Source organism: Leuciscus leuciscus, assembly GCF_965113295.1.
Source record: "Leuciscus leuciscus genome assembly, chromosome: 25".
NCBI lineage: Eukaryota > Metazoa > Chordata > Actinopteri > Cypriniformes > Leuciscidae > Leuciscus > Leuciscus leuciscus.
The window spans coordinates 16,416,050-16,438,301 of NC_138724.1; the positions used below are offsets into that span (position 1 = coordinate 16,416,050).

General features: G+C 38.0%; 1 protein-coding gene across 1 annotated transcript; it reads right to left on the bottom strand.

Annotated features, from left to right (window-relative positions):
* Window positions 1-307: 307 nt before the first annotated feature.
* hyal4 (hyaluronidase 4) lies at window positions 308-21,226 on the bottom strand (the record flags this gene model as incomplete). Its single annotated transcript, XM_082158957.1, has 8 exons — window positions 21,061-21,226; window positions 13,142-14,133; window positions 12,666-12,755; window positions 10,424-10,883; window positions 7,139-7,188; window positions 3,210-4,130; window positions 1,792-1,881; window positions 308-613 (listed from the first exon to the last, which is right to left on the bottom strand). The coding sequence occupies exons 2-8, from the start codon at window positions 14,093-14,095 to the stop codon at window positions 308-310; spliced, it is 2,871 nt and encodes a 956-aa protein (XP_082015083.1). The 5' UTR covers window positions 14,096-14,133; window positions 21,061-21,226.
* Window positions 21,227-22,252: the final 1,026 nt, after the last annotated feature.

The following is a 22,252-nucleotide window of genomic DNA, read 5'->3' on the forward strand; positions in this document are numbered from 1 at the left end:
TATCATGTTAAATGGTTGCATAATTTGGTCATGTTACATTGTAGTAGTCATGTTGAAGTCAGATCTTCTTGAGTTTTTGTCGTCTCAAAGCAAATTATTAAAAAATGTAATGTAGCTGCAACTGATATCCTACAAGAACAGAGCATTTTTTACTTGCAAGAGCAAATGTATTTATTGCATGTTATATTTAGTCACTTTTTAGTAAAGACAGCTTCTGGCATACTGTATGCTCATGTCTTATCTGCCAAATTATAAAGTAATTTTTCAAATACACTAAATTTGTCTGCTTATTCTAGAACAATTTCTGTTAGAAAGAAGGTATCGTAGCTGTGCACTTTCTGTCTTCATAGCACTGACAGGTAAATTTATTTTCCCAGTAAGTGAGATCACTTGGGGAAGGGCTACCCGTGACCACATATTTCCCATCTTTCCTACGGATTTGGTGGCTTTCTGAACTAATGTGGAGGTAATCGTCCGAGTTGTAGTTTTTGCGGACACAACGTCCATTGCCTTGACAGAGACTCTTGCTGCATAAATGGGCTGCAGAGGTGACATTGGCGATATAGGGGTTTAAAGTGTCAGACAGGTATGTAGACAAGGCTTCACAAGAGGTCTGAAAGGAATAAGAAGCATTAAAAATATGAAATTTCACACAATATACAAAATTATTCATACTCATGTTGTTCCACAAACATACTATTTTCTTTACCGTGGATCATTGCTCTAGAAATGACATTATAGTACCATAAAAAGTGGTCCATAAAACGTATATATTCCAAGTCTTCTGAATCCATACAATATATTTATATGTAGATCAAAATGAAAATTATCTACTTAAAATCTTGAGTCGTTGCTCTCAAAACCCATGTTTTTGTGTAATATAAATATGGCGCTTCACGACTTATGTCACGTTTCAAGTAAAAAATCATCAATGGATTTCATGGAAACATGGAAACATCATGAATTTTGTGACCAATCGTTAGGGCTGGGCAGTATATCGACTTTGTAAAGTATATCAATATAGTATATCAATATATTTCCAAATGAGATATGCAATAGCGGATGATTCAGAGTCAGCTCCGATAAAAAATACACAATCAGAGTCCTAAACTTTTAGACCTGCTTTGTATTAAGCACTTCAGCTAAGTCCTATGCATAGAGTTTAAAGCAAGTCTCCTCCATTTAACTTCACAGACTTCACTGAACAATTGCCAATGCACACAAACGTGTCAAACAGACAATAGAATGGGAGAACAATTAGTCTAAATAAAGTATACATTTTTCTCAAATATTTTGCATAAACCGAGGTATGTACCAACCCATAATTTTTGTGTACTGTTGTTACACCCCTACAAATTGTCATCGATGTCAGACCTGCCATTGAGCATCTTGATTTGCCTTATTTAAAAAATAGATGTAGGCCTAAACGTGATTGCGATGTGAGAGCATTTCTGAGCTCAACAGCATCTGCAGCAAGAATATTCCACAGAACGTCATATTTTGTATTACTGAAGAAAGAAAATAATATGGCTTTGGAACAACATAGAACAGGGATGCCCAATTCTGCTCCTGGAGGGATTTCTCACTTTCTTGCAGAGTTTTGCTCCAATTAAACACACCTGAACCAGCTAATCAAAGTCTTACTAGGCATACTAGAAACTTCCTGGCAAGTGTGTTGAGGCAAGTTGGAGCTAAACTCTGCAGGACAGTGAACCTCCAGGACTGAGTTTGGACACCCCCGACATAGAACAACCATTTTTGGGTGAACTGTCCATTTTAGAGAAAAATTACCTTGTCGTTGTAATCAGCACTAGCCCCCCACAGCACAGCCCCAGAAGCCCCCAGAGCTGCACTCTCACCAATACTGCTGACCAAGTCAAACTAGAGAGAAACAGACAGCCTATTACTGCAAGTAGCCTATGTGGCCTAGATAAGGGTGTCCAATTCTACTCTTGAGAGTTACTATCCTGCAGAGTTTTGCTCAAACCCCAATTATGCACACCTGAACCACAATCAAGGTCTTCAGGCTTACAAGAAACTTCTAAGGCCCTGTCCCAAATGGCTCACTTCATGTGCACTTTCGGTCTTGTGGACTTACAATGGCTGCAACGTGCGCGTGTCCGTTAAGTCTCTGAGACCGCAGTGTGTCCCATTTCTCATTTTTAGATCTCAGAAGGGTGCTCGCGAGCGCCCCCATGTGGTCGATTTGCGCCCTTGATGCGCACTTTTGCCGAGCCCGCGCTGATGCGGACTCCGCAGCAGACTTCTTCCCGACAGTCAAAGCGGCATTACGTCACGAAAGTGCGGACTCAGAGGAAGACCGCGAGTGCTTAGGGTTCCATTTGGGACAGGGCATAAGCAGGAGCGTTGGAGTAATTTGGAACTAAACTGCAAGCCATTGGCCCTCCAGGAATAGGTTTTGACACCCTTGTCCTAGACAATGACGGTAACATTTGATGGATCGTTTTTGTGTTTGAATGTGTAATAGAAGTAGAAAATGAACTCCAAATGTCACAAAATGGCATGTTACTAATCCTAACAACAAAAGCAATGATAAAACAGTTTAAATACAGCTGGAAAACAGTGAAAAATCAACCTCATTAATTATTCAAGGCCCAGTGCATGATGGGAACACCAGTATCAGAAAAGTTCAGTAAAATTTTGCTTAATTTTACAACGTTGATATTTACGCTTTAATTTCTACACGCTTGAATTGAGTACCAATATAGGGTTTACTTTTTTACTATTTTTTTTTTATTCTTAACTGAACTAACCTTTTCATGTAGAAATTACATTGTTTTTTCTGTAGTATTTACATAATTTTTTATCAGTGTAGCTTTCTAGTAATCCTGAAGACACTGATTATCTTGTCCAGGTGTGTTTGATTAGGGTTGGAGCTAAACTCTGCAGGACCTTGGCCATCCAGGACTGAAGTTGCCCATCCCTGTCCTAGACTATTCTGTGCACCATAGTTGCCAATACAATGCTCTGTTGTGGCCTATAACAGGGGTGTCCAATCCAATCCTGTTTAGCTCCAACCCCAAAATTAACACGCCTGAAACAGCAAATTTCTGTCTTACTAGGCATACTAGAAACTTCCAGGCAGGAGTGTTAAGGCAAGTTGGAGCTAAACTCTGCAGGACAGTGGCCCTCCAGGACCGCGTTTGGCCACCCCTGGCCTATAATAACCAGTAGTCTCGATACTGTACCTCATTCATGTAAAGCTCCTTTTGGTCTCTTAAGAGAGGCCGTAAGTAGACGTAGACCGGTGCAGTGTGGTGGTGTTTGGGCAGGGCTGCCACCCTCATTGCCTCTTGCACCTGGTGACGTACGAACAGTGCAGCACTCCTGCTTCCACTCACGGAGACCGGCAGGTATGCTGAGGGGTAAAGGGCAGTGCTAACCTCCCACAGCCACAGCAGCTCGTTGTTCAACTGTTTTGTCTTCTCTGAACAAGTACCTGTATAGTTTGACTCTTCAAAGTCATAGTTGTAGCAGTCTGGGTACAAGTAGTAGCCCCACAGGTACCAAGGTCGATGATAGATTCCTATCTTCAGAGTTTCCTCCATGAAACATCTGGCTTCCTTCTGGAATTGTCGTTTGGCTTCGCTGCTTGCTTGTTGCAGGTCGAGAGAAGCGTCCTGCTCCAGGGTGTAGTTGATGGACAGTTCTTTATATATCTCCCTGACGTCCAAATTCTGGTCAAACATTGGAAGCCACTCTTCCCAGTCCATGACAGCCAGACCAGCAGTTGAGTCCGGAATGTATTGGGTAAACTCTTCCTTAGCTTTCTCCAAACTAGCAGACAGGTTGCCCCTTTGCGGGATGCCACCGTTATTCTCCTTCAAGGAGTGGAGGTCTACATAGGGGTAAAGCCCAAGTCGATTTTTGTAGAACAGGGTCAGGGATTGATTGCGTACCCTGGAAGGTGTGGTGACCACCTGGAACATCGATAAATCTAGAGGGATCTTCATTTGTTGGCATTTGGAAATAGGAGCATTCCATAACAGCACAAAAGGCCTATGAAAGAGAGGCGCTGCTGTTGGTGGAGGAGACGATGTGTTAAGATGCCCGAATGCCATGAAGAGAATGCTGTAAAATGGTAACCATTGCTTCCTTTGGTCTTCCATCTGTGTACATTGAAAACAAAAATGTCAGTTTTAATGATATTTTGAAATGAGTGAAAAGTCTGTGCAATGGTAGGGTTATTCTAGAATTGCAGGTACGTTGGGTGTCCAAAGTCAATATTTTTTTCTGCTTTTTTAAAATGGTTATATTTTTTATTATTTTAATTATTTGTTACTCGTTACTCCAAAAGGAAAACAGAATTGATCACTGATCACTCAGTAAGTTGTTTAAAAGTCTTTTAATCATGTTTTCATTAGTGCCATGTGCTCTTAGCATTTATGCTAGCAAGTGGAGTTTTTGGCTAAAAAGTTTAAAATGGTCAATTCTGTTACCGTCAAACTCTGTTACCAAGGTAGAGTAACAATTTTGACAGTATGTAACAGAATTGACAGTAACAGAGTTAACAAACAATGCTATAAAAAAAACTGTTTTTCGTTAAAAGTAAAAAATGGAAGAAACTTTAAATAAGAGACTGGAAAGAATTTTATTTACCACTAAGCTACAGCTTACCTGTAGCTCAGTGGTTAGAGCATTGCGTTAACAACGCAAGGTTGTGGGTTCGATCCCAGGGGATTGCACATACCTATGTATAAATGTATAGGATAACGCAATGTAAGTCGCTTTGGATAAAAATGTCTGCCAAATGAATAAATGTAAATGTAAAATGTAAATTTAAGTTAGTGAACAGTCTTTTTCCTTAACTTTTTGAAAAGCAAAATGCATCTCTGATTATAGAATCACTCAGTAGCTTATAAGATTGTTTTGGCACAATACTGGAAATATAATGTTATAATGTTGCAGAAATACATTTATGGTCGTACTGTATTTTACAGTATGTGCACTTTCAATGTACTTACTGTGTACTTACTGACGAAAATACTGAGTAATGTAAGGTTGGTTAACCCTTTCATGCATGAATTATGATAACCTCAGTCAGGGTTTTTTTCCTATGTGTTTTTATTGCTCTTAGGACATGAAAAACAAGAATTGATTTTATTTATTTTTTTTACAAATTTTTCAAAGAGATCTTCAGATGTCCACTTGAGTGGACAGCATGCGGTTATGGTTTAAACTTAAGATATACTATATTAAATATAAGACAATAATTAAACAGATAAAGTATGTGAATTTAACAAACTAATCAATACAATTATATCAAATCATGTGAAAACTATAAAATATATACAAAAAATATAAATGCAAAATATTGCAAAGGCTTCATACAACTTCATACAAGTTGCACTTCGCGTATCTTTGATATCAGAACATGAGGACGTGATTCCATCAGAATTTTCTACAGCCTGTCAAGGTACAACTGTGGAAACCACTCAGATGCTCCCTCCAGTGCACCAGAGTATGGAGATTTACCCTTATTAGCTGATAATTCTGATTATGTTCAAGATGGACATGCACATTTCTATCATAGCCCTCCTCTGTGAAAACCTAGCGATACGTTCTTTTCAATCTCATCTGAAATGATCAGTGTTGGGGGTAATGCATTACAAGTAACATGCATAACGCATTCAGATTACTTTTTTGATGTTACAAGTAAAGTAATGTGTTACAAGTAACATGCATTACGTAATCAAATTACTTTTTGATCTAACAAGTAATTAACTACAAGTAATGTGCATTACCTAATCAGATTACTTTTTGATGTAACGAGTAAAGAAACGCATTACAAGTAACATGCATTACGTAATCAGATTACTTTTTGATGTTATGAGTAAAGAAATGCATTACAATAACGCACATTAAATAATCAGATTACTTTTTGATGTTATGAGTAAGGAAACGCATTACAAGTAACATGCATTACGTAATCAGATTACTTTTTGATGTTATGAGTAAAGAAACGCATTACAAGTAACATGCATTACGTAATCAGATTACTTTTTGATGTTATGAGTAAAGAAACGCATTACAAGTAACATGCATTACGTAATCAGATTACTTTTTGATGTTATGAGTAAAGAAACGCATTACAAGTAACATGCATTACGTAATCAGATTACTTTTTGATGTTATGAGTAAAGAAACGCATTACAAGTAACATGCATTACGTAATCAGATTACTTTTTGATGTTATGAGTAAAAAAACGCATTACAATAACATGCATTACGGAATCAGATTACTTTTTGATCTAACAAGTAAAGTAATGCATTACAAGTGTCATACATTATGTAATCACATGACTTTTTTCGATGTCAATGAAAATTACATTCTAATAATACTAGTACATTTATTTACAGTAAAAAAAGTCACTGCAGATTAAGTTTTTAAGTTTTAAATTTCAAAAACAATATTCACAATATAATTATGAATTGTAGCTGAAATATAGCAATTGATGCATGACGTCCACTACAGTGGACATGTGATTAATCAGAGTTTTCTCTCAATCTAAAATCAAAACTTGGAAAATTTTACTGTGATATGACTCATTAGATATTGCTTGATGCTGCAATATTTTTTTTTACCTACAAGAGTCTCCTAGGATAGAAGGAATGGGTGGATATTCCGGAGCAACTTGGCATGTCTGACTGACCCTTGGCCATCTTGGCTTGGAGGGGGAAAAAATCGAAACACAAAGGCTTGCCACTTGGTTGAAATTTATAGGATGATGCACAGGGTCCAATGAAGAGGCTGATGTGCAACTTTGCCATAAAAACCTGTGCAAATTCAAGCAAATGCTTTTTTAATAGCTGTCCACTGTAGTGACCACCACTATGCGTGAAAGGGTTAAGGTTAGGTTTAGGGGTAGGTTCATGGTTAGTACCTAGTTATTACCTATTTAGTGTCAGTACTACAATAAGTAGATAGTATGCACATGCAAAACAGGACTGGAAAATAAGGTGCTACAAATGAATTTTTACCAAAATATCTTTGCTAGAACAACATGGCAAACTGGGTGCATTTTAAAAATTCTAGGAGATGCCTTTGTTATTAATATAAAATGCATGTTTTTAAATGGTGGTTTTGTTTGAGATTTAGAAATAATGGGTGTCTTACCGAGTGAAATGGGTAGCAGGGAGAAAATGTAGCTTGTTCAGGTTCCTGTTAAATATTAACAGGGGTCAATGTTTAAAAAAACACAAGACTATGCATATATGTAACTGGAAAAGGATTAGTGTAAACGTTCTTGGGCTACAAAAAATGGAAATCGCTTTGAGACTTTTCTCTTTGAATTTTGTATTTATCTGGATTTTTGAAGCACATCACAACTTCATCCCAACTGTAATGTACAGTATGGTGGAGGAGTCTTTGGGGCTGCTTTGCTGCCTCAGGGCCCGGCCTGGACAGCTTGCTATTATCAATGGCAAAATGAATGGTTTTGCAGGAAAATATATGACGTTGTCACATTATGTTCAGTTAGTTTCACTATCATGGACTTTTACTTAGTTTTCCCGCTCCTCATTATTAGTTAATATGTGTCAGCTGTTCTATTGATCATCCTCATTTGTGTTTGTTATATAAGTTGGTCCCTCACATTCTTTCTCTGTCCGATCACCGTTACCTTAAGTGTGTGTTGCCCTGCCTGTTTGCCTGCCTTTTGGATATTTATCATTAAACTTCGTGTTGGATCTTTATTCTTCTGTTTGTCTGGCAGTTGAAGCTCAACAGAAGTTGGTTAAAAATCCTGACAATGACTCAAAGAGGGAGGCTCAACTATTTAAGTCACATACTGTACATTCTCCACCCTGCACTGTGAATGTTTACACAGTGTATTTAATGAAGGCATGAAAATGTAAGCAGATTTTGTTTGTAAATTAAGGTACAGTTAACTTAGTCGCAATTCCTGTGCATTCAAAGAAAATGTTGACAATGAAATTCAAGACCAGGTTACAATCCTTTATTTGCAGTGCATCAAGAGTCAAGCAACATTTGTCTTCGAGTATTTGGTTAATTGTATTGCTTAATGTAAAAAAATGTACACATTGCATATAAGACTTTGAGATGAAAAAAGAGCTCTATGGAAATATATTTGGACACTGGCAAAGTTTAGCACTGAGGTAAAAAAAGAAAGACACTTTGACAGATATTGAAGGCTCTGATAATAATGTCCCATATTATTAACTACTGTCTACATGCTACAAAATGCAGTATTTGAGAAAAATGTATATCTTGAATCAAAACGGGTCAGACAATAGGGATTAAACATGGTCCAATTATCCTTCAACCTGAAACTGGACATGTAATACAATCTAAAACGGTTTCTAAAAATTCTGCTAATCAAAAGTATTCAAAATACTGAAAAGTTCTGAGGTATATACCTTTCCTTGTTTTCAGTATCAATCATTCTGGCTTCATTTAGACAAGAACAAAAAAAGACAAGCACAGTTTAACATACAATCATAATGTGTTTTCACCCACCACAGCATTCTGTAGTTTATCAAATGCAAACTTACATGTGTAAACGCGTACATCTTTATAATCTTTGGTTAAACACACATTTTAGGAATTTGAGGGACAAAAAAAAAATAATAACATGAGAGATTTTTTACTTTTTTGTTATGAAATTTAACTAGCTTCAATTCTGGTTGTGTCCACTGAGTTTTCTCATCATTAATCTGACGAGTGCAATGATTTATTCTATTGTGCAATATTGATAAAAGCTTAAAATATGACGAATTATATAATGGTTAATTTTCGTATAATGGTAATGACATCAGTCATGTGTTGCGTTTGTACTGTATTTGATGAGAACAGTAACATCTGAACATGATTTTGTGTATTCTATCCATTTTTCCTTTTTATACATATGAATATTATAAGTTGAGGCACATAATATTTTATGGCTATATCCAATAGGCTAAGGATTATTTTTCTCCATCAGCACAAGTCAGTAATATAGTCTGTAATTATATTATGTTGAACGATTTGGTATGTAGCTATTTTGACAGATATACTATTTGGCCAGTTTAGATTATAAAGCATGACACGTATATCATGTGTGGATCTTACCTAATTTTAAGTAATATTTGAATACCCAGCGCTCCCTGACTTTGAAGTGCGAGATAAGCTTGCTAATATACGTCACGGGAAGCATCTTGGTGTCAGTGCTTTGTAAAAACAGCATAGATTTGTCCTTTCCTGTTAGAAAACATTGACAAATTAACATAATCATTGAGCATCCATCCAGAACAGTTATTAGAATCTATTCAGCCTGAAGTTTGTGCAAACAAGGCTTGCATCTTATCTACATTATCACACAGCACCAATGTAACAATTCAAAATCACAAATATTAAAACCTAAGTCATGATGTGCCATCAAGTGACGCTTTGACCACTTTTTCTTAAAGGTGAAGTGTCTTTTATATATAAAGTTTTTTTTCGAATATAAAAATGTCACATTTTTATGGTTAATTTTTTTCTTCACATTGATTTTTTTCAAATGATTCATTTCTAATTTTGTAAATATTATGTAACATGTTATTTAGTATCTTTATCACTGATGATATATGTAATTTAGTAGCCATTCTGCTCTCTATAGCCCCTTTCACACAGAGCGTTGATCCCAGAAAATTGCCATAGAATTGCTAGAGTGCCTTTTGTGTGAACGCAAACATGTCCCGGGATCGATTCCGGGATGGGGACCTAGTAACATTGCTGGGATCAGTCCCGGAACGCATCCTGTGTGAACAAAAGGAAGGTCCAATTTCGTAAGGGGTGTGTCGTAGTGATGACGCATGTGTCGTTGCAATGATGTAGTTATCTTGCGACTCTTTGACCGCCCGTGTTAAATGCAGATCAGTGTTCACGACTTCACATTGCACATTAACAAAGAGGAAAGTTTGTGTTTGTCAAGGAACAAAGAAAGGACGAAACAATGTCTGCAAAGTTAACACGTCAGGAACCTGAATGTCACGTCCTGACGTCACGTGTCTTTACGGGATCTTTACGGGATGTGTGTGAACGCACGCACAGATTCCAGAAAATCACTGGCAGTGTGAATCAACCAAAATCTAATTATCCCGGGACACATTGTCAGTGTATTTTCTAGAATCTCTGTGTGAAAGGGGCTTAAGAAATTGTCACTGCCCATCAAAAATTCATATTGGTTGACCACTAGTGTAAACATAGTGTTTTCAAAACATTATTCTCTTTGTTTTTAATCAATCCAGCCCAACACAGTAACTGACTTAACCAATGGTGTGTGAGTTTGGGGCGGGGCTATCTGTTTGAGTGACCAATCACAGACAGGGGGAGTGTTTGGGGAAACATTTAAACATGATTATTGTTCCACCTGATGATGCTGGTGGTGCACAAATTACACACTTCACCTCTAAATACAACTGAAGTTCAACAAAAGGAGTAGAGCAGTGAGGATGAAGGCATTTTGTAAAGGCACAGCAGTATCCCTTATGTCTTTGTGGACCTCCTCTGGTTCGTTCTTATTCTCCTCGTCCACGTCCTCTTTTATCATGTTGTCCTCTTCGGTCTCCTCGGGCTCTATGCTATCGCAGCGGTCTCCCTCGTACCCCTGATAACAGTGACAGTGGAACCTGTCGGCGAGCAGCTGGAGCTCGTGCTGAGAGTGCCATCCGGTCACGGTGAAGGTGCCGTTCCGGTTGGACAGGATCCGATAGCTGCCGCGGCTCAGGTGCAGGTAGTGTGGTGCCTGTGGGTCTCGACGGACACAGCGACCGTTGGACTGACACAGGAATTCGCTACAGACTTCTGCTGCCCGGGTTACGTTAGTAATGTACTGACCCAGTCCGTAGTTCAGAAATGCCTTCACTTTGGAACAGTTGTGCTGAGGGGACAAAGGAATTTCCAGGAAGTTAAAACTGTGGCATTAAACTGCAGGGAACTTGGTGTAAAGTTAGCTGGCAAGTATACGGGTGTATTAATGCATTCTCTATTGAACAGGAAATCAATGTGAATGCCATATTGTATTGCACTCACAATGATAAAGCGTATCTAGTGCCCTTATGCATGCGTACAAGTGTGGCAGAAAATATTTAGTGCAGGCATTTTCAAACTTTTTGATGCCACGGACCCCCAAATTTGACAAATTAAACTTAAAGGTGCATTAAGCAAGATTCTGAGTTTTTGCAGAACTATGCCACCTCTGGCGGCAAGTGAAACTGCAGCCAGAGATGTGCACGCTCATGGACCACACGCACACGCACGCTTGCACGAGCACGAGCTGTTCATAACCAAAGGAGCATCAGCCGGAAATCTTTTGTTTACAATCATAATGTCTTCAGAGGTAATAAAGTTATAAATCTGCAAGTCATTTTAAATATGTGAAAGGAAAGGCAATTGAGTAAATTACACACTTATGTGTGAGGGAAAAACGGGGGTAGTAGAAAACTTCGTTTTTTATTTCCATCTATCTCCATGTTGAACTGTGTTATGTGTTTACTGTATCCACTTATGATTGTATTATTATGGAAACATGTTCATGAACAATATAAGTTGTTACTTTGTAAAAGCTCAAAGCACAGTCGGTCAAAAAAGTACACTCAATTGTCTCAAGGTAATAAACAATTAAATGGCACTATGACGTTACCATAAAAGCCAAACAGGCTAATCCACCGAAGATTTGCGGGGGTTTAGCCTGTTTTATTGATCTGCTAAGTAGCATATTCCAATAGCAATACATCCTAATTAAGCAGTAATTTGCTCAAAATTTGTGTCTAATTATCTAACTTATATAGGCCTATCAGCATTTTATATCACACTCAAGATATTTGAACTGTTTTAATCGAATAGCAAATCATTAAACTACATGTAGTGCAGATTTATTTAGTAGATATTTTGAAAAAAGCCAACTGAGCATCCCGTTTGAGCCCTAGAGCAGACCGGAGATCTCTCCATTTATTGAAAGCCTTCCCTATGTTTACTCTCGTCTTATTCCGACGCCTGTCTGAGTCCAATTTTGCCCTTTTGGTTGCACTAGAGACAAGTTTTCTTTTTTTTATCTTGCGTGGAGTTTGCGTTGGTGTTTGAAATGAACTACAAGCAGGTCTCTTACAATCCATCTTCTACGGAGAATGCCGGCGAATACACAAACCTGCCAGACATAGCTATGTGAGCGTGCCGTGAACGCGCATGACGTCACGCCCAGTCTAAAATTCCGGCCCGAATCCCTCTTATTTATTTTACTTTACAGGATTATAGAGACAATCTCAGTGATCAGAGAAGGGCTCATTCAGCCCATCAGGCAATTGTTTAAGCATGTATGGGTTAGAAAACGGGTATTTTTAACATGAAAAGTTGCTTAATGCACCTTTAAAGAGAGACATGAAAACAGTTCAATAAATAGAATCAAAATAATTGTTATTAATCTCATAATTGCAGTCTTTAATACAAAGTAGGATCAAAAAGGTAAATTCTGTAAAAAAAAAAAAAAAAAAAAAAAACTCTGAATTGTTCCATACACCCTTTATAATCAACATTTTTGAAAAGCCTGATCTAGGAATTGACTTCTTGAAGCAGATTTGTAACTGATAAACAGCAGTCTTGACCAGTGTGTAAGAATCTTCTGATGTTAACAAATCTTTGAAGATATAGGTATATGAAATCTTACCCTTGAGGAAGTGAGGTTAAGATCCCCCCAAATGACAAATCCTGCAGCTCCCAAAGCAGCGCTTTCTCCTATCGTATGTATCAAGTCATTCTGTAAAATGAAAATAAATTAGTGTGTATATGTACGTAACATCATTAGAATGTTAGTTCACTGCCACAGTTTCTTAAAACATAAATAGTTTTACTGAAATTATTATAATACGTTTAAATGTAGTCATTGAGATAGGTGTGATAGTCAAACCCAGCGTTCAAACATCCTTTTTTAATATTCTCTATTTATTCTGTTGGACCACAAGAGGGCGCTCTTGATTTCAGACTCCATGATGGTTTGTGAGTATAGAGACTAGCAAAATGGGATGTTTACTGTAAGGTAAAATTGTATTAAGAACTTACGTATGATTCCCTTGGGTATAACCAAGAACTTGGGTATGATTCCCAAAGTACATTTTACATTTCTCATTGAACATATGCACTTACCTGAGTCAGAAAAGCCATGGCCTCGTCTCGGTACCCCAGGCGTGTGTATACGTATGTAGGCAGTTCATAGGGCAATGAGGTAAGGGAGGCCAGTCGCAGTGACTCCAGTACCCTGTTCTGCGAGAAGTGCAGGTTGCGAATGCTGTCTGTGTGGCTCTTGCGTATAGCGAGGGCTGGGAAAAGGGCAGTGCTGCTGTTCCACAGCCAAAACAGCTCGTCATTACGGAGGCTCTCTTGTAGGGGGCATGTGCCGCTGTAGTTGTGTGCATGTACATTGTAATTGTGACAGTCAGGGTAGAGATATAAACCCCAAAGACCATGCGGACGAGTTTGTGTAGCGAGCTGTAGCGTGCCCTGCATGAACTCCATGGCGCTCTTCTCGAAGCGCAAGCGTGCCAGTTCCTCCACCTGTTCGTCGGTCACATTAAGGTAGGCCTGTTTGATCAGCTCGCGGGATTGCTGTCGGTAAATGTCTTTCTTGTGCCAGTTACGACTCCACTGCGGCCTCCAGAACTCCCAGTCGATCACGGCCAGTCCACGGAAGTCTTCCGAAGGGATGAAGTGCGCTATGTCTTTTCGGGCTTTGTGAAAATGTGCTTCAAGACTGTTGTTCTGAGGTAGGCCTCCGTTGATGGGAACCCCTTGCTCATTGTAGAAAGGGTAGTAACCCAGGCGGTTGGCATAAAAGATGGTGACATTCTGGCCCGTGTGGACGGCTCGTGGACTGCCGCTGATGTGGAAAATATCAAGGCTGACATTGATATTGTACTTCAATGTACACATATCCAGCGGAGCATTCCAGGCTGCCAGGAAAGGCTTGCGGCCCACCAGAGGCAGCTTTGCAGGTTTTTGGCAAAAGGCAGAATGGACCAGGATCAACAGCCAGGAACAGATGATGGCACAGGCTACGGGCACAGTGTGGTGTTGCAAGGCCCCGCAGGGCACACCGGGCATTCTGCTACGTGACTCAGCACAGGCAACTGTCAATCATCCTGTGAGGGACAAAAAAAGTCTGTGGTAAGCTAACAGAGTTATGCCATTTTTACACCATAACTGCTACATTTACATTTAGCATATCGTCGCTGTCGGGCGGAATCCTCGTATCTCCAAAACCATTATTTTTCAGGAAATTAAAAAAACTGCATATTTTTTTAGTTATTAAACATTGTATCGTTAAAGTTGGTATTATACCTTATATTGCTATCATATACTGTTGTATACCAACATTAACACATCATTTCCCTAAAATCATGTTTAATCGGAGATACGAGATTTATGACTTGGGAGCGGGGAGATACGAGGTTACGCTGTCATTGATTAGAATGGAACGGACACAGACGCCGCTGCTGCCGGCAGTGTTCATCAAAGTCTGCGGTCGCGTTCAGCCTTTTGATAAGAAATAAGGCTTTAAGAGCTATTCAAATCTAATGATTGTGGTTACATACATCTTCCTAAACTCCATTTTAAACGTTTAAGAGATATGAGTGATGCAATACCAAAATATTAGGCTGTCTAAAATAGGCGGAAATTAATCTGCACGCAAACAAAATCGGCGGTCGCGTTGAGCCTTTTGACAAGAGAAAAGGCTTCAATAGTTAATCAAAGCTAACGACCGTGGTTACATACATCTTCCTAAACTCCATTTTAAAGGTTTAAGAGCTATAAGTGAAGCAGAACAAAAAATGATGAGCTGACTAACGTTGTCTAATAGGTGGACATTTGCCTAATCTGCACGCAAACTTACCTCCGTGGCTCACGGGCTTCCTTCTGCACCGAAGCATTACAGCTATCGATTTTTAACAAAACAAGCCGACTCAAATGTATCTAACCTAACTATTTTCACTCGTTATTGTCTAAAAAACAGACAGAGTTATGCAAAAATAGGCTTAACTTACAGGCACCAGTAGACAGACCCTTTTTCTCCCATAAATAAAACCTGCTACTTGGGGTATTTTACATGCACAGTGCCAACTTCGAGTCAGTAAAATAATAATAAAAACAATCATTTAAAGCTGGTATCCAAAACATTTAATTCAATTCAAGTATTAGGCTATATTAGATACATTTTAAAACTTCAATGCACATAATAAGCCTAATAATAAGCCTAGTAATACGTAGACATTTAAAATGCATCAATAACTGATATCATAGTTTAACACAGATAAAATCAGAGTTAAGGCTTGCTTTACGTGTTGCTCGACGAGGGTTTCTTAATCGTTGCGAGTTTCAATCCTGAGGAGACAAAATGCCGCGAGGCTCCCGCCCGCCGCGGAGTGAAGAAGAGGTAGAGTTACGAGGATTCTCAGACAGTTGAAGTGTCCAATGGAGTTACGAGATTTGCTCTCAAGCTATTTTCAACACTTTAGATTGGTTAATAATTTGTAAAAATAACAGAACCACGTGGGGACTGACCAATAGCATCGATTTGTGAAAAAATATGAAATTGACCAAATTTGGACATACGAGGTTTCCGCCCGACAGCGACGATATGCTTTTATTCAAAGCCACTTGCATTGCATTCAAGGTAGATATTTTATGAGGTCATGCAGGAATTGAAACTTTGAACTTGTCGTTGCTTGTGTCATGATCTACTATTTTAGCTACTGATAGCACTTAAGTTTAACAGTAGCTAAAATCAACATGAAATGGCATTCACAACCAGATTTGATCTATTTGAAATTTTTTACATCATGAAAATTGGGTGTTACATACCAGAACTGATCCAAACCTGAACGCGAGATTTCTAAAACAATTCCTAAATAGCTTTTTGGTTAACATTAGACTGTGCTTCTGGGATGATTTTAAGTCATTTTAGAGGCAGAGCAAGTAATTACATTTTGAGTAAAGATTTCAGAGATGATTGTTTTTCTTAAGAATAACATGCACTGATGAATCATTTGCAATAAGAGTATTAAGGAAGTACGTCAGTTTTGATTTCATGTTCATGTTTTAAATGCTCTCTTAGTATAAACTTAAAATTAGCATTAGAATGCATCTAAATTCAATGGTGCAAACTTTGAATATATATTTTTTGGCAAGGAAAAAGCAATTATGAGTGATTGTAAAGTAAAATATGGCTATAATTCAGTAGCTGAAAATTTTGAAGATTTTGCTACTGAATGACTATGTATATAGACAGTCAAGAAATAAAGCACTGGGTTTGCTACTGACACAGTAGATTATGGCTATGGCTAAGGTGTTCATGTTTAAGATGGATGTGATGCCCTAAGTCTTGAGCCAAGTTAAATGTGCAAAGTAGGGAGAGGTCAAGCGTAAACATAACATTTTGTGCTTCAGCTTGGTTTGAATATGAGTCAAATGTTACTTTGGGGGTTGCAGTCATCAGTCAAACCAGCAGTTAACCACAAGGGTAATGGCCAAATCCAGCCACATACTCTCACCAGTGTGGCGCCCACATAGCCATAATCATAGCTGCCCTCGCCAGATACCCTGTCTGCATGATAGAGCATTAAAGACAAAGAAAAAGGTATGAATTTCATGGCATTAGATGTAAACAAATGTGAAACCAAATGGCATCTGGAAAAAAAACTAAAAAACTTTTCTAACAACTAACTTTACTTTTTTGTGCCATGCAATGACTTTTAACCAGCCTGTGTCAAGGTGTATTTTAATATGTATATATTTAGTATATATATATATGTATATGTATGTGTGAAGTCAGATACCCTCAAATTAATCTAGTTAATCTGTTAATCTAATTAGGTATCTAGACCGAAATGACTAAAGGCTGAATTGCCCATTTTTAGCTGTGCTTTTGGTATAAGTTACTATTGGATGTTTGGAGTGATCTTGCTCTAGTATATTTATTCAACAAATTAGAAAGGTATATTAGAACCATCAATTTAAAACATTTTAAAACTAATAAGAGAATCTTGAATTCAATTCTGAATGATACAGGCAACCAGAGTGTTTGCGTAATGTGATTTTTAATTTTAGAGCGAGTTAGCATTCGTGCAGCTGCATTCTGAAGTCCTTGTATGTGTTTAATAGTTCTCTATTTGGTAACCCAGCAAAAACGCTAATGCAGTAGTCAAGTCTAGATGTAGCAAATGCATGAACAAGTTTCTCAGTGTCTGCAGGGGAGTGAATATCACATGTTTTGGTGATGTTTCTGAGGTGATAATATGCTGTTTTAGTAACATTGCTGATAAGTTTTTTTAAAACTAAGGTCACTGCCAAACATGATTCCTAAGATATTGACCTCATTACAGGCTTTTAGTGATAGAGAGTCAAGATATGGAGCAATAGTAATAACCGAATAGAATGCTCTGTGCATCACAATAATAACCGAAAACAAGTACCTCTATCTTATCTTTGTTTAGCTGTAGAAAGTTCTGTGACATCCACAGTGTTATGCTCACTATGCAGTCCAGTAGGGTGGAAATTGAATTGTGGGCATCTGGTGCAAGAGAAAGATAGATTTGTGTGTCATTGCATGGTGAAATGAAATATTGTATTGATTAATTACACCAGCTAAAGAAAGCATGTATATGTTAAATAATAGAGGACCCAAAATTGAGCCTTGAGGAACACCACAAGAAATGACATAACGCCTGAAAGTGTAGGTACCCAGTGTAATATACAGTAGTATTCCTGGAACTGAACCAGTCTGAGACCAGGATCTAGCAGAGTAACCAGGTTTAGTTCATCACATTAATTATGAACTTGTTCCACTAATGTTTAAGAGGCACAAGTGCCCAGATGCTTTTGTGTGATAATTTTTTAACAGTATGTAAATTGCTCTATAAAATTTAAAAAAGCCATTTTAAAATGTTCTTGAGTTGTCTACAACAAATGCCACACAATTTGTTATTTTGGCATATCAAACAATGACATTTATTTATTTCAAAGAGTACCTCAAGTGTAAAAAAAATTTAGGACCACTTAATGTAAAGTACAGTATCCGAAACCTCTCATCTGGCTTTCGTTATTACAGTGTGGATAGTATATAAAAAAAAAAAATTATGATTAACAGTCTCCAAGTTTGTTTAAAGATGTTACATTCTGTTCTTTGGTACCAGATAATCAGGAGTCTCTGATTTCTCTGAGCAAGGCATGGAACCAATCACTAGTAACTATGGCGGTAACGCTTGCATTGAAAGGTTATTAGTGGCAGTCATGTGCTAAATCAGAGGTTGAAAAATGGGGTATGGCATGGAATGTTGCGGATAAAGGCAAATTGTGGAGCCCCGTGGTGGTTGTTATTGAGTGGAAAGAGCCTGACTGAGAGCGCTGCAGCTCCTTTTTCCCCTAGGACTGGCGGCGGGCCCGTGCCATGAGGGGGAAGAATTAAACCACTTCCTGCATAATAAGACCTCTGCTTGCACTGAGCTTCACAGATGATCTTCATGGTATTTGCACATGGAATACCTTCACACATTGATGGCTTATTAAAGGCTTTACTTAAAATACTGTAATCCAGAACAGGCTTGTGACAAAGGTTTTTCACATATGATTATGCAATGAAGTATGCGAGAAGATTCAAGTGGCGGGAATGAATAAAACTTTCCATGGAGCTTTACGGTTAGCCATCAATGAAAACATTGGGGTATGGAGAATTGAAGTGATTTTGCCTGTATTTCAGATAGATTTATTTATCTTCAAGCTTCCTCAAACCCTCAGCCCTCTCTGGCAGTAATTAAGATACATGTGGCTTAGTGAGAGTGGTTTTTACAGAAACCTTTCAGGCGACGGCTTCAGAGAAGCCACAAAAGGCATGGAGTCGACCTGATGCTAGGATTTCGATGCGACTCCATTCAGTCCCATCCAAATGTGAATTTGATCCAAATTGGAAACATAAATATGACCGAGCCAGATTTACAACAGGAGACAGAGGTTTCTTGAATCGCCATAAAGAAACCTCTGGGCTCCTCAGAAGATGTGTGGTTTAATATCTGTGGCTCTTAGGACGACGTGAGTCTTCCCATTTAATCGTTTGTTTGCCTCAAATTAAATGAGATGATGTTCTGTGACATCCATAGCTGTGTGTCATTGAGGAAAGATCAAATGGAAAATATCTGCAAAGTCATTGGAATCCAAATATCACACACCAAGATCACAGATAAGAGGCTTAATTTGGTTATTTATTGCTGCATTTGATGCTCGAATGGTAAACAAAACCTTAAAAAGAGAATCTTAATCACGGTGGAACCCAAACAGAGGAATACGTCAGGTTAATCTGAGGACATGTTTTGCTTTGAGGTGGATTGTTTAAGGATGAGTGATCTCTTGAAGATCAAAGAATCCTATTTTGGGCACCGCTGACACACTAAGCTACTTTTAAGTAAAGCTGACGGTGAAATGGTATACTGACACAATGTTTTCAGTTTCACCTTATACCACAAGATGTCTTCACAATGATCATGGGTTCCTGGGAAACTTTGATGATAGAGGCTGTCAGTTTCTCCAGCGTCACTAGCCGTCGCCCAAGAGAAACTCTTCATCCGGAAGTGCGCAATCTCATCTGTAAACCCTTCCCTCTGATTAACTCGCTTCAAAATATTTACAGAGCCACTGTTCAAAGACCTCAGTGGTGCCACGGCACATTTCCTGACAGTAAACTTTAAATTAAACCCTTTGAGGAACACATATATTTGGAATGGGCTAATTAGGTTTTCTTTCATTTGATTTCCTTTGCGTAGAGGTCTTGCCCTGTCACTTTTACATTCAAAAAAAAGTCACAACACTCTCAAATATATATTTACAGTGATATATTTAGGATGCATCGATATAAAAATTCTGGCTGATAATTAATTTCAGATGGATGTTGGAATTTGTGCAACTTTTTTTTATATAACATTTTTATATTAAAGTCCCCCTGTAGTCAATAATTTTAGCCCTTAAAACTCATCTTTGATCACCAAAATGACATGTTAAAACGATTTTTCCTTGAAAAAAAATCTTAAATGTAACTCTACACTCTTCCCTCATTTAGTATACACAGTTCTATGAATATGCAAATTAGCCCCACCTCCACTCACTCACACAATCTTAGAGATCCACTAGTTGACGTGATTGGTTACAAGGTAGTTTATGATGTCAGAAACACCAGCGATTTTGAGAACTTCTTTGGTTCACAGCAGTTTTAAGGAGAAAATACTCAGAAATGGCGTCGACTTATGAATTTGGACATGGTTTGTCTTAAAGCATATTAAAAACACCACATAGACGGAAATAAACAACATTAAACACTGGATTTTCAGCACAGGGGGGCTTTAAATGTATTTGTGCTATATTAAAACGTGTATGGTTTATATTGTTTTCTACAAGTGAATTTATGCATTACAACATTCTTACATGCAGTACGCAAAATGGATATTCATTTTGAGATTTGCTTACGGTTAAATTTAATATCATTAAATTGTTCGTTTTTAAATATTTACATTTAAGTGAGCATTAGATGACGGCGATGGTAATCTAAATACAGAAAATGAGCATGCACAATTAAAAATTCAATACAGATAAATGTAAAAAATCTCTGATATCACCCATTTATTGTGCATCCCTATTTAAAGTTCTTTGAAACCACGTGTAAACATCTTTGCCTCTAGGTGACTAGGTGAAAAAGGCAAACATTGCTCTTTGACAGCTTTGGTATGTTGCCAAGACACTTTACAAACAATTAATATTGCTTCACAGCTTAACACAAATCATGTGACTACAGTCATTCAAAAACATTTACTGAACTCTGGATACAAAGTATGTGCAGAAATGAAAACACAATGAATTATAGAGTATAGTTGACTGAGAACAACACAGACAACAATTTTAGAAACGCTATAAGAAGATGGAATGTGCCTACTTTCGTCATGCGCTTTGTTTAGAGAGCATGCTGATGTCAACAGGGTAATGTTAAATGTGTGTATAATAAATTGAGTCAGTAATTAGAAGTCACTCACCTGTAGATCCCACGCCGCTGCCTCTGTCACATACGGCTGATGATACACTACACACACCTCTCTACATCTACAATACACTAGCATAGTTTTTCTCTGTCTGCTGAAAAGCCTACCCACATCTTACTTATATACACAGCGAAGAGAGAGAGAGACAGAGTTTCCTGAGAGGGAGGAGAAAACAACCACAGAGCCACAGCGAGAAAACCACAACACTGCGATTAGAGTAGAGAAGGAGGGAGGGAGGACTCCAGTCTAAATCCCATTGACTGAGCGTGCATGTGAAAGTATATGTGTGTGAGTGTGAGTGTGTGCACATTTGATCCTCCAGACAGTCTTACGCTCATCCACATCACTCAGCATTAGCCGAGTTTAGCATCCTCCAATCACCTGGCTGTGAGTTCACAAGAGGTTTTAATACACTACAGACACAATCAAGCCTTGTTGAAGCTCCGGGAGCGTTTTTTCCTGCTCGATTTACTGTCCCATGTGGCCTGTGATTGTCTTGTTTTTGTCTCTTAGTCACTGTCTTTTGTGGCTATAGAGTAGACATTTACCAAGAAATACAACTGTAAATAAAAAAATAAAAAAACAAGAGGTGAGGAAACACTAAACGAGACCTAAAACAAGCAAAAGAGGAAAAAAGAAAGAAAAAATGCATTTAGATTCAAAATTGTGTATGCTCAATTCTCCTGTGTTTATATTCAGATTCTTTGTCATCATTTGCTCAATTTAAGTTCATATAAAAAACACTTTATGTTTAAATAAATACAAATTTATTAACGTGCTAAATTAAATGTGCAAAACTGTGATGCCTAAATTCACATTTTAGCATTTAAAATGACTGGTATTTAATATCAGCCTGAATTTTAATAATGGTGCATCTTTGGCAAATACACTTGCTACACTCTCAGAAAAAAAGGTACAAAAGCTGTCACTGTGGCGGTACCTTTTCAAAAGGTACACTTTTGTACCTAAAGAGTACATATTAGTCCCTCAAAGGTACATATATGTACTTTTTAGGTACAAAAGTGTACCTTTTGAAAAGGTACCGCCACAGTGACAGCTTTTGTACCTTTTTTTCTGACAGTGTAAACAGTGTGTGTGTGTGTGTGTGTGTGTGTGTGTGTGTGTGTGTGTGTGTGTGTGTGTGTGTATATATTATATTATATTCTATAATAATACATTTTGACTG